At 44.9% G+C, this 13,004-nt stretch overlaps 1 protein-coding gene across 1 annotated transcript; it reads right to left on the minus strand.

Annotated features, from left to right (window-relative positions):
- Positions 1–726: 726 nt before the first annotated feature.
- btg1 (B-cell translocation gene 1, anti-proliferative) lies at positions 727–10,003 on the minus strand. The gene is made up of 2 exons (XM_069715807.1): positions 9,479–10,003; positions 727–5,498 (listed from the first exon to the last, which is right to left on the minus strand). Exons 1-2 carry the CDS (start codon positions 9,621–9,623, stop codon positions 5,095–5,097), a joined length of 549 nt encoding a protein of 182 aa, XP_069571908.1. The 5' UTR covers positions 9,624–10,003; the 3' UTR covers positions 727–5,094.
- Between the last annotated feature and the right edge of the window lie 3,001 nt (positions 10,004–13,004).

Genomic DNA, 13,004 nt, shown 5'->3' on the forward strand with positions numbered 1-13,004 from the left:
TGGCTCCGTTTAGACGGAAAATTAGTTGTTTTGTTGTTGTTGTTTTTTCTCCTCAAGTGTCCCCCCCCCCCCAAAAAAAAAAAAAATATCGCGTGTTTTGAAGCTCTTCGATGTGAAGCGATTGGATTTGGTGATCAGGGCAGGCAACAGACCTTTTAAGGGAAAGCGGGAGAAAGAGCTTATGAAATGTCGCGCAGTCGGGTCTCCAAATGAAGAGCTGCGGCGCAACCGGCAGCCGCGCCACCCGTTAGGGAAGCAGACTTCTAGTTTGCATGTTTATGTATTTCACAACAGCTTAGATTTAGACATTTCGGCACCATTTCTTTTCTTTTTTTTTTTTTTTAATCAAATTTACCAGCAAACTGGTGTCAGCTGCGGGGAGGGTTAATGCGTTTACACAATCTGTGACCTGAAATCTCTTTACACACTAAGTGCAGTCGACTGTCTCGGGAGAGAGACGGATGTTGGGAGAGGCGACGGGACTTGATCTCCTCTCCGGTTCTCTCTTTTGCACAGATGGCCGACTCGGTCCTGAAAGTACCGTCGTCCAAATTCAGATCCGGGCCCCCCCCTCCCCGGCGAGGCCGCGACGCCGGTTGTTCGTGTACAAAGATCCCCCCTTCGGGTAAATCTCGGGACGTGCGAGAACGAGTCACGTCTGTTACCGCAACGCCGTCGTTCAATAACAGGGATCGCCGAGTAAATGAGGACACGGCTTCCAGGGAATATGATGCCAAGATAGGAAATCTTTTATTACAGAGAAAAAAAAACTTTTTCTTCCAAAATATAGAAATCTGTACAACTTCCGCACAATCAATTTACATGAACTGTACAAATTTACAGCAGTTCATCACAACATACCCAAGGAAAAGAAACTGAACACAATAAAGATGTACTGACATGAGATCACACGATACAGCTTTTCTTCTTGGGTAAGCTCAGATTTTTTTGTCTATTTTCTGGTTTTGTATGTAAATAGAAAAAAAAAAAGGGAAAAGAAGAAACTGAAAAGAAAAGAAAAAAAAAAAACAAAGGATACGTCTACACTTACAGATCATGGAAACTAATATTTTTTTTTTTTTTTTTTTACCAAAACAACTTTGGTCCTTGCCAACACTCCCATCACAAATGGCTTCACTTACAAAAAGCGTTATCCATGTTAAAAGATGAAATACAAAAAAGGAATACATCTAAAAAAAAAACACCTCAGGATAGCAATTATTGGCACTTCCCATGTGTAATGTTATGTACTCTAACATTTGTTGTACAGTTACAATACATTCTACAATATGTAAAACACCTCAAATGTGAAAGTGGCAATAATTCAACTAATCGATGACAATATTGACAACAACAACAACAAAACTGCTGTTCCCTTCCTGTTTCATGTCTTAACATGCACAACTTTTTCCATAAGAGTATTTATTGAATGTCCGAGGCCTGAGTTTGGCAATACATTCCAGGAGAGACTCCTCGCGTCTCAAAAAAAAAATGTCACACAACTTCAACTTGACATTTAGTGCATTTATGTGCTATTTTCACCTCTTGACTACTCGAAGCACTCTCACGACAATTCTGTTACCTATGTGCGCACAAGCTCAATGGATGCCATTTAAATAATCGATATTACTGAGGACTTAAAAACCATTTTGGGTGGTTGAGAAGGTGTCGAAGGGGATTTGGGTTTCGTTTTTGTTTTTTTTGTTTTTTTTTGAAATTTTGTTGCTCTAAACACAAGGTCGGTTAAAAAAAAAAAAAAAAAAATGTGGGTTAGATCACCAGACTGAAAATCCTCTTAAAAAAAAAAAAGAGGATGAAGAGGAGAAAATGGGGATGAGTGGAAAGACGAGGAAAATCTACCAGTGTGACCATAAAATACATCGAGAGAAAAGTGAGACGAGAGCGATCATCTCGCGTCCGAAATATAGACCAATCTCAAAACATCTTGTCACATGACATTAAAAAGCTATAATGGAGCAGCATGATTTTAAAACCGGTGTCCCATCATGGAAACCAAAGCTCTGGGCTCCCATCCCAGCGGGCTCCTCTCCATCTGGTCAACATGGAATCACTGCTTTTCACAGATTGCTGAAGGGAGTATCAGCAGAGAGCAGGACGGGGTGGGGGTGGGGGTGGGGGGGGCGGGGTGGGACGAGGGTTAGGGGGTTGCAGTGCGTCAAAGGCTATAGCTATATTACCCATGATCCTCTCAGGCTTAGGGGAGCTTAAACACCCATAGGTCTGGTGATGAGCGGCGAACCAGCCTGCCGTGACGGATTTGGCCGGCGGCTAAAGGGCCTGAGCAACACCCGTAGCCGGTCCAGCATCTGTTCCATCGTGCTGTTTAACCCCTCAGACCCAGAACCACTAGTGAAGTGGGGGGGGGGGGGTACATCAGACAGCCATCGCATCCTTTCATATGTGTAAACAAAGTTGCTACTCAAACTCAGTAATTAAGTGCAGCGCAATCCAGTAAGATGAAAACAGAAAACAATGGCCTAGTACCCTTGGTTCTTCATCTTTGATCCATGTTTCCTTGTCTCTCACTAGCCCCCCTCCTCCCCCCCCAAATGCAGCTTGAGCACGCCAAATGCGTGTGCTGGTTATCCATCACTGCTGAGGGGAGGGTCGAGGGCTTCTGGTCAGGGGTGGGGGACGTTGAACAAGTCCAGAGTGTGGGGTGGGGGGGGGTGTCGGGGGGCCGGAGGGATTTTAGCTGCCCTGGACAAAAGAGTCCGGCCCCGGCCCCCCTTCGCTCACACCAGCTCCCCACCCCTGCCTTCCTTACCCAGCTCCCCACGGTGATGGATGATGATATGTGTCACGTTAAGTCTACCTGCATCCACAGGGGGTCACAGCCAGCAGCATGCCGGCTCGCTTTTGGCTGAACAGGAGGCCTGAGCTGAGGGGTGATATGTGGCACTTGAGGCACTCTAACCCCCACACTTAGAAGGGGCGCTGGGATGGGGTGGGGTGGGGTGGGGCGGGGCGGGGCGGGGGTGGTGGTGGTGGGGTATGAAGCTGCCAGGCTGGAAAAAGGGGGGACAACCTCCAGTGAGGGTCCAGGCAGCGAAATGCACCAGGCTGGCCCTCGTAAGCCCAATGTTAGTTTAATATCACACATGGCTCATAATTCACGACAATGAGGTCTCCGTAAGGCACCTCCCTTTTACAAGACCTTAGAAATAGCTCATGTAAATGAAAATAGAAGAGCTGATTAGGCCTGGTGTCGTTTTCAAATTAACCTCCGAACACTCGGTGCTCCAGACCTCCCTTTGGCCAAAGTCTCACACAGTCATCACTTAGTCCAGACCTTTCAGACAAACTTTTTCTTTTTTTTTTCCTCCTCTTTCTTTCTTTCTTATTTTTTTTTAAAATTATTTTTTATTTGTTTTTAAATCAGCAACACAAATCTCCATCTGTGCGCGCCTGCGGTGGGGGGGGGGGCGGCGGAGCTCAGCTCTGCATCGTGCCAGAGTCGGACAGTGCTATACGAATGGATGACAGAATGTTTCCCAACATACCACCCAGGATACTCTCCACTTCCAAAACAAAAACAAACAAAAAATAAAATAAAATCAACAGCTCTGAAATGTTCACAAATACAGTGTTAAAAAGATTTTGAAATCCAGAGGCGCTCACTCCCAGTTTTGGCGGACGTCGGCCCGCGTGGGAGCTACAGTATGAACAAACGGCTACAAATGGTAAAAGGGCAGTTTAAAAACGGCGTGAAAAGATGACATTCGAATGGATGGAATGCAGGCGATTTTCTCTAGAAAAGTACACATCCCACACAATCTCACGTCAAAGTGCATTCAATGTCAATTCTAAAGTGGGCCACATGACCATAATTTGGGTAAATAAGTGCACCCTCTTTGCTACTTTTTTTTTTTGAGTTTTGGAAAATGCCTGGCGATGACAAAGCGGAAGGGCGAGGAAAAAGGGGTGGGGGGTGGGTGGCAAATTAACAACACAGGAACTTGATTGTGAATTTTCGACAACATTCGTTAACTCGGGAGCGGGAGGCTGGGGGGAGGGGGGAGAGACGGATCCCCCTTCAATCTCCCCGTAGAAAGCTACACGTAAATGGGTGACGGGAGGGCGACGGTGCAACGGGACACGCTGGTATCCATAGGTAGCAGGTGTCACGACACGTTCCACTTACGTACGGGCCGAGAAGAGGAGGCTGAGATGAAGGTTTTCTGAAGCTCCATGTTGATAGCGGGAGGAGGAGGAAGAGAAGTTGAGACCCCAAGCCTTATTTTTCAATAGCTACAAGATAAAGAAATCTTAATACCTGTGGTCCAAAAGGGTTTTTTTTTGTAGTTTTTATTTTTTTTTTTTTTAATAGAAAATAGAGACGCTCTCATCGGGTGTTTCTTTACCTTGAGCTTCGATTGCAACGGGCACAGTCTGAACCTCAACTTCCTCCCCACCCAGGAAACAAAACAAATGGGGAATAAACCTCAGCGTTTTCAAATTCGGGGGTGGGTTAGGGGGGGAGGAGATGGTGGGGGGGGGGGGGGAGTTTGGTTCTTTACAATTTAAACTGGGGTGTTTTTGCAGTGGTGTGTTGAACGTGTACCCATAGTAACCACAAGTTAGAAAAGTGCAAAGTCAATGCCGATTGCCCCTTCAGAGATGGAGCCGATCACCATGTTGTTTAGTCGGGGGAAGGCGGAGCCAATCTCCACGGGGGGGTTCCTGGTTGGTTGGTTGGTTGGTTGGTTGGTTGGTTGGTTGGTTGGTTGGTTGGTTGGTTGGTTGGTTTAGCTGCCCCAACAGTTCCATTTCCACAAAGCCTCTCCTTAACAAAACGGAGTGCCCGGCTGATCCAATGACACAACAGAACAGATAATAATGGGGGGAGAGAGGGTAAAAAATATCAAACCTACAAGGTTTCCATCACCTGGACGATAGGCCACATCCTCTGTTTTTTTGTTTTTTTTTCTTTTCCTTGTTTTTTTTTTTCTTCTTTCACTATTTCATTTCATATTCTTAGCTTTAAAAAGGCTCACCCTGATCTGGCCAAATGATCCGACCAGCCACGGCGTGATCCTGAACAAGAGTAGGCCGGTGTGACAGCGCGCCTCTCTAACTGGACACAGTCATCATGTTGTAGGCTTTGGAGGGACTGGTTCTGCCCAGCACCATCAGTTCCTCCTTGCAGCTGATGTGACTGTCCACCATGGGGCTCCCTGACCCGCCGTTTCCTGAGGGGGCGCCGGCGGCGGCCATCACCTGCATTCCCACAGGGACGGGCTGCGACTCGTACAGGACGCAGATGGAGCCGTCCTCGCCGATGCGGTAGGACACCTCGAAGGGGTCCACCCAGAGCGTGAGCTCACTGGGCAGCAGCAGGTAGAGTTGCTGGATGGTCAGGCCGATGCGCTGGCCCGCCTGCCCCACCAGCGGGTCCATCTTGTGGTTGATGCGGATGCAGCGGTAGCCCGAACCCTTGCAGGGCCTGTCTGGGAACCAGTGGTGCTTGTATTGCTCTGCAGGGACACACGGGAAGAAGAGAAGGTGGAGAGAGGGTTTAGCTTCGGTGCCGGTCGCATCGGATCACGGCAAATGCGCCGACTGTACAGAAATTGGTTGGGTTTCTACGCGGGCGCGCGATCTGCGGTAATCTGGAGCCGAGCAAAGGTTGAACTGAAAGTAGACAGACTGTACTCTTGTGTTTGATAAGGCCACATGATTTAATAAGCATCTTATGGCCATAAAAACAGGGACATCATAAAAAAAAAAACAGCTCATTTGAAAGAAATGTATAAATCCTGATTTATTACTATATGTTACATCATGTCAAGTTATTTAGTGATCTCAAACCAAACATCCCTGCCTGTACTTTAGGGTTGTCTCCAAGTACTAAACAAGAGCAGGGCTTTTGATTAATTAAGAGGACTCGGTCTTAATCTTGTGTTCTGTGTCTTTTCCAGGCAATTCGAGCAGTTATAAATCAGAGAAACTGAACTGAAAAAATATATATTTTGTCTGCTCAGGAGAATAATCTTTACAATCTATTTCAAATGTAATAGCCAAGTACATTTATGTAATGTTTATAAACAGGATGTTACGTAAATGACAGATTTAGCCCGTAGAGCTTGTAAAAAAAATAAAAAATAATAAAGTACACAGTGCACAAGAACGGAGTTATTATTGCGTGCTGTGGCAAAAGAAAGGGAAGAAAAACATGACCACCTGTTAAAGGCCTGATAAGCAGCCATAAACAGGCAGCCAGTAGCACCCTGGGCTACATGACAAAGAGACGGCCAATGAATTGCACAATCCCTCCCCTGGCTGTCGTCAGTGTCACGGTCTCTCCCATGACTGGCTGAACAAAAACACCAAAAGTGCCCTAGTGGCCGGCAGTCTGGGACACATGGCGCCGCCTCCTAAAGGGAACAGAGCCTATTTTATTTTTTTTCCCTCCTCCTCTCTCTCTCTCTCTGTCGTCTTTGTGAATCACTGGTTTCACTGCACTTCGAAAACTTCCACAGTGACGCTACTCTCAGTATGCTTCATTTTACTGGTCGAGATGATGAGTGGAAAAATTCAACGACTTGAGTGTTTGCTTTTGGGTGCACGTGGAGGTAAAAAAAATAAAAACGAGGCCTGTGTTTTCCCCCCTTCGCACGTTCACTTTCAGCCCGTAAAAAGAGCTTCTTATCTTTTTTTTGTTGTTGTTGTTGTTTTTGTAGGAAAGCTGGACAGTTTCCAATCCCCTTTTGTTAAAACCTTTTAATTCTGACAAGGCTCATGCATATTGAATTCCCATTGATGGCAACCGCATTGTGGCCATTGAAAAACAGGGGTTAAGTGAAAACTGGCGGGGGGGGGGGGGGGGCGTAGGCCACCTGTATGTATCCACAGGATAATAACAACAACCCCCCCCCCCCTCCCCGTGCCTTATCACAGAAGGCTGTATACGGCTGAGCTAATGGAGGGGCTGGCACTCGTGAAAGAGCACAAGGGGGCTGGGTGAGCTTTCAAGCCTCAGACCGAGCGACAAAGGCGGCTACCTACAAACCCCGGAGCAGCTGGGAAATGATCAGCTCAGCAGGGCCTATTCTTAAAAACCAGGGCACATGGGAGGAGGAGGGGGAGGAACCAGTGAGGGGAGGGGGGGTGGAAAAGTAAGCAGTGTGCTGCTTATCCTAAAGAGTTTAACCAAAGAGGGTTGTTTATTCATTTGTCGCCGACCTTGAATGCGAGAAATACATGACGCAATGCTGTTTTTCTTCCCCGTCTGCGGGGTCTTGGTTTTTTTTTTCCCTCTCTCTCTCTCTCTCTCTCTCTCTCATTTGAGGGCCCCTTTTCAAAAGAAGCACTAAAAAAATAATAATAAATAAATAAAAAGTCACGCTGCTGTTGCTGCTAATAAAAGAGAAGAACCGAAAATTACAATTATGCAATCAATGTGGTTGCAATCTGGCCAACGGGCTCTAATTTCCACCCCCCCCCACACTTCCCTTCGCTCAGCACAAACACGAGGAGCCAGGCACTCGGGCTTTTCAGCATGCAGACACAATAGTGAGTAATTGTGATGATTCCAGGCACAAAAGAGCTCCGGCCCGGTCTAGTTTGGGAAGCAAAGCAAAAACCCCACAGGGTGCTACCACACTCACTTTCTGTCGTCATACATTAAGTCTTGTCCTGGGGGGGGGGGAAAAAAAAAAAGGAAAAAAAAAAAAAGGGATTTACATTCACTCTCGTTTTGATTTAGATTACAGGCTCGTTTGACGTTTCAAAAAAAAAACAAATACTCTCCCGATTTAAACCCATAATCTAGATTATTCCGATGCAAGTAACGCTGTAGTCGGTGGATTTCCCCCCTCCATTTCCTTCCCCTGTTGCCCTCCGTCTTTAATGTCCTCCTATAGGCGCACACCAAAACATGTCTCTCCCCCCCCCCCTCCTCCCTACACAAGGCCCTCACAGCAGACTCCCCAACTTTTGTCTGTTTACAAACACCACCATCGAAACGGGAGAGATGATTTTCCAGCCTTTTTTTTTTTTTTTTTTTTTTTTTGGACAAAATGAATCTCTAAAAGAGAACAAACGCAGCACTGTGCACCTTTTAACACGCTGAATTGGGAGAACTCTTACAAAATGAACTGCTGCAATCTGTGGTGCCAAATGATGAATTAGCCTTTTATTTGTTCTTTGTCAGAACATTTATCCTATTTGCACAGTTCATATAAGATTTGTAGTGTTTTAACTGGAGAGAAAAGAAGAAAAAAAAAGGTCTATTTTTTTTTTTTCTTCCTCCTTCTTGCTGGGGATTAATTGCTAAAAAAACAAACAAAAAGCAAGTGAGGCCCTTCTATAGAAAATGTAGGTCATCTGCTGCTGTATGTGGACAGCAGGAGACAGATGTATGGCAGATTGAAAGCCCCGAGTCTGGAATGTGTTTACAGCAGGAAATGAGGCACAATCCCAGAGCTGCTGGGCTCCATGAAAGCTGCCTTAATATGCAGTAAGCCTGCCAGTAACACTGAAGGAGGGAGGGGGGGGATAAATAAATAAAAATAAAATAGGTTCGGTGTTCTGGAGATATAAAAAAAAAAAAAAAAAAAAAGGAAATATTGTGATTTGATTTCCATTCACAGTAATAAAATATCGTATGGAGGGCTACTTAGAAGAATGGGGGGGGGAGAAATGTGGTGAAATATCATTTTCTCTTATTGTTAGAAAGCCAAATGGCGTCTGTAAAGGCCGTAAACATCCCATTTCATGTCGCAAAATATGACGTTTCAAACAGGACTAGAGTGTATATATATTCAAAAATAATAATAATAATAATAATAATACAAAAAAAATATGTTGTGTTTATATGGCCCACGATGCTGATAAAAAGTTTAGTTTGGCAGTGCTCAGGTTTTTGATAATTGACCCATTTCGTCGAAAGCATTACGTAATCGGGCAGCCCCGACTTGGGGGCTGTTTTGCTCCGAGAAGCTTCACCGACCGAAGGCGCACTTCCTTGTTCCGAGCCAAAGCGTCTCTTCGCCGCCTCCTTCCCTCCCTCCCTCCCTCCCTCCCTCCAAGTCCAAAACACAGCACAACACAATTCAACTCGGAACCCAAATCCATTTCTCCGTAACGCCAAAAAAAAACAAAACCGTCCCATTGTGTTCAAACGTAAATCGTCGACGGATTCGCCCGAGATCATCCGGTGTGTTTATACTCGATCGTGTGTTTTTTTTTTTTTTTTTTTTTTTTTCCCTCCCCGACGTGCGCAAACAGTGGTGCGCGTTGGGAGCAGCGCCGATAGTGATACTTGCGAGAACAAAGAAAGGCTTCTTCCGACTCATTCTCACGTCTATTAAAACAGCCCGCGGTTTGAAACCACTTATTTGTTAAAAGCAAAACAAAACACAAAAACCTAAACTTCACGCGTGTGCCCGTGTGAGCCGTTTTCTCGTGCGTGAAAAGGGGACTTTTTGTTTGTTTGTTTAGTTTTTTTTCTTACCTGCCAAAATGTCCTGTAAGCTTTGGCTGAATGTTTGGACCTGTCGATCGTTTACGTGTCCTTTTACCCTCAGAAATCTAGACAGAAATCCGACGGCGGCGCTGATCTCTGGCTTCATCGTTCCCCGGGCACAAAGGGTATGCATTGAGAAAGGCAACGGCGACGATCTGCTCGCGTTGTTTCTTTCTTTTTTCTTTTTTTTTTTCGCTCTCTTCCTCTCTTACGTGTTTTTCCGACGGTTCGTTTTTCTTTCCGATTCCGAGCAGCAATCCTCGTCTGTTGGCGCTCGTGTGGTTTCTCTTGGCATTTATCAGTCGAGGTAGAGGGAAGTCTTGACAGAGGAGAGTCCGCGAGGACGGTACCGGTGCTGGGAAATAAAGACGCCTGTTTGTTGGTAAATACAGGGTTGTTGTTGTTGTTGTTGTTTTGGGGTTTTTTTTTTTGGAGGAGGGGGGGGTGGTCCCTTGGTTGAAACGTTTAGCCCGACTCTCCCTGCTCACTTTCCTCCTCCAGAGTGACGCTCTCCGCGACGGGGACCGGACCTTTATAAAGCGCCCCGCCCTCCCCGCAGCTTTGACACGAGCGGCTACAGCAACCGCGGCTCCGCCAATCAGCGGCGCCGCCACGCACTGACGAGCCACATACAGGAGGAGCGCAAAAGCGTTCGCGTCACCGCTCTGAAAATAAACAGAGGTACACGGCGTGAAATCGTGCTGCGTTCCCGTGCTGTCGGAAATACGGGCAGTAAGGAGGAAAACACAACAACAACAACAACAACAAAAAGAGGAGAGGAAACAAAAAAAAGCGAACGACGGAGGGAGACAAAAAGAGGAACAAACGTAAAACGCACATGACTGCTCGAAGAAGGTGAATTCTGCAGTGATAGATAGTAAAATGTTACATCAAAAATATACTTATATTGTGTTGTGTTCAAATGTAATCCATAAACAAAGGATGACTGAAAACACCCGTAGGGCTACAGAAAAATATATACTTTTTTATGATGAAATAAAGTGCCCAATTATTCCAGATCTTCCCCAAGGTTTCCTTTAATCCAGGATCATTTCTTTGTTTGCCACCACCTTTATTTCTTTTATATTTATTCATATTTATGGTTCTACGTTTTCAGTGTTAACGTACTTCATACACAAAAGCTAAACAAGAAGTGTAATCAAAAACGGTAAAATTCAGATTAAAAGGATGACTTTGGATTGCCTAAAATCTATCATTACAATACAGTGTAGAATGAATGTTCGAAAACAGGTTTTTAGTGGACGTGTTTTTTTGTCACATTTGAAATGGAAAAAAAAAAAAAAAAAAGTCAGTTTAGACTGCATCTGTTTTCGGTGAATCCTTCCATATATAAATAAGAAAGTGTTTGCGTTGCTGTAGGTTTCCTCTCCTCCATCCTCTGTGAAGGAATACGTTCCAACAGGTCACCCTCGGTGGCCTGGAGGAGTTTTCATGCCGACCAGCTGTGTAGCTTTTATTTCATGTCAACCCCCGTCTCTTTCACCCCTTTCATCCCAGCTTTCTACTGTCTCGCGTCTCATAAAGACCACCTGCCACCTCCACAACGGTACATTAAAATACAAACACATTCCAACTTTTACTTCATTCACTGCTTCAGCAGCATAAGAATGAAAGAAAACCTGAATAATTCAAAAGGTCTAGTAGGCTAGCCACCTTTTTTTTTTTTTTTTTTTGATTGCGGCCTTGTGAAAACCATGTATCTCCAGCACTCAAACTGTTCTAAGACATCCTAGTTTTCAGTTTTTTGACGATTAATTTTTTAAATAATCCAACAGGTTTTATTTAGTCAAAGTAACAGTAGAGTTTTGCATCCCCAAAGGACCACTAAATGTTTGAGTTTATAATAATTCAGTCATTCAGAAAGTTCTCATTCTTGAAACATCAATGATCAGATTTGATTGAACCAAACGTTAAATAACCAATATTTACCACAATAGGTAATAATTTCTGCCTTTTGTGTGAAGTTTTTAAATTGCGAGATCTAAATTTAGGACTAAAATGACTGTTTGTGAACTTCAAACAAATGGGTGTGATTAGATTGTTTATGGTGCTGTATATTCAAAGTAAGGATTTGCAGGTCAGGCCATGGTCAACAGGCTTTGAAACAGGTGTGTGTGTGTGTGTGTGTGTGTGTGTCTGGCAGGAAGAGAGAGCAGGACTATTTACATTACCATAGGTCAGTCTATCACCTCAGTACCTGAGTCTCAGCTGCTCTCATTCTTTCACTGTATTCGTCAGTGTGAGCGGCTGAGCGGCCCGAGGGTTGTTTGTTCACGTAAGAAACAGGAAGGCTCTTCGATCAACGGAAAAAGCTCATCTTGTGTGACCCCGTTAAACACAGAGGAGGCATCACCGTGCCGGGTTTCTTTTCAGCGGGCTGTCCCCGTGCGTTGGTTAAAAGCAGTGGAAAAGCACCGGCTGCTGCTGTTTGTTTGTTGCAGACACAGTCGCGATGACCTGCTGAGCCTTCCAATCATGATGCAATCAAACAGGCCACGGGCGCACTGATTGGTTCAAGAACTGACCGGAGGGCATCCAGAAAAATGCACAAAATATAGACATGTGTGACCGAAACACAATGTCATGGTGATTTAATCACGCCGCCAACATGGAAATCTTCCGGTCCGGACTTGCTGTCACTTATTTGACAATCTCAGAATCTTTCCGCTATCGTTCTGACATCGATTCAGCCTCTGGGGGCAACGGCCAGTATGGCAGTGTTTCCACTGTAACTGACGTATATCAGGGACAAGATTTGGTTCTCTGTGTGCTGGTTGGTATTTACAGTTCAATGAGCAACATTAGACGCAAGAATAACGTTTGCAACCGGATTGTTTCACAAGCAGTCGGTTTACACTCAGTTAGCAGGTTAAAACTGCAACAACAAAGCCAACAAAGGGATAAATCGTAATCAGACTATAGCTGATGTGCACCGAGATTGCATTTCAGCCAATCTGTGTGTCTTCTTCTGCTCTCAACACGGACTGTTTACCTGAATGCGAACACAGCCCACTCAAACGTGATTGGTCAGTATGACTCAAACTACCGAATTTCCCCACTGTGGGATTAATAAAGTCAAAATCTAAATCTACAATTCTACAAATCGACTACAAACGGAAACGAAAACGCTTTCAGGACCAAAGTCTCGTCCTCTTACGTACAGACTCCACTTTCGTTTTAATCAATCCAACCTTTCTTTCGAATACGATTTTTAGTTTTTTATTCTGAGTAACAGTCGTAAAATTTCACATTTAAATGTAAACGTCTCCCCCCCCCCAACCTGATCACTTGATGACCACCGCCACCAAAACTGTCTTAGTTCCAGCTCGTGTTCACTAAAGAACGCAGTGTTCAGGGAAATCTTTATATCACATACAAGTTCATACATGTGCAAACCCCCACCTCTTCACCACAGACACACGCGTCGTCATAGTTTCACCCACGCACCATCTTGCTATTTTGTGAAATAGTGGAGAGAGTTTTGGTGTGTTAC

The sequence above is a fragment of the Brachyistius frenatus genome, unplaced genomic scaffold (assembly GCF_029030835.1).
Source record: "Brachyistius frenatus isolate BFR_SWC_R1_liver_20210118 unplaced genomic scaffold, ASM2903083v1 Contig_148, whole genome shotgun sequence".
NCBI lineage: Eukaryota > Metazoa > Chordata > Actinopteri > Embiotocidae > Brachyistius > Brachyistius frenatus.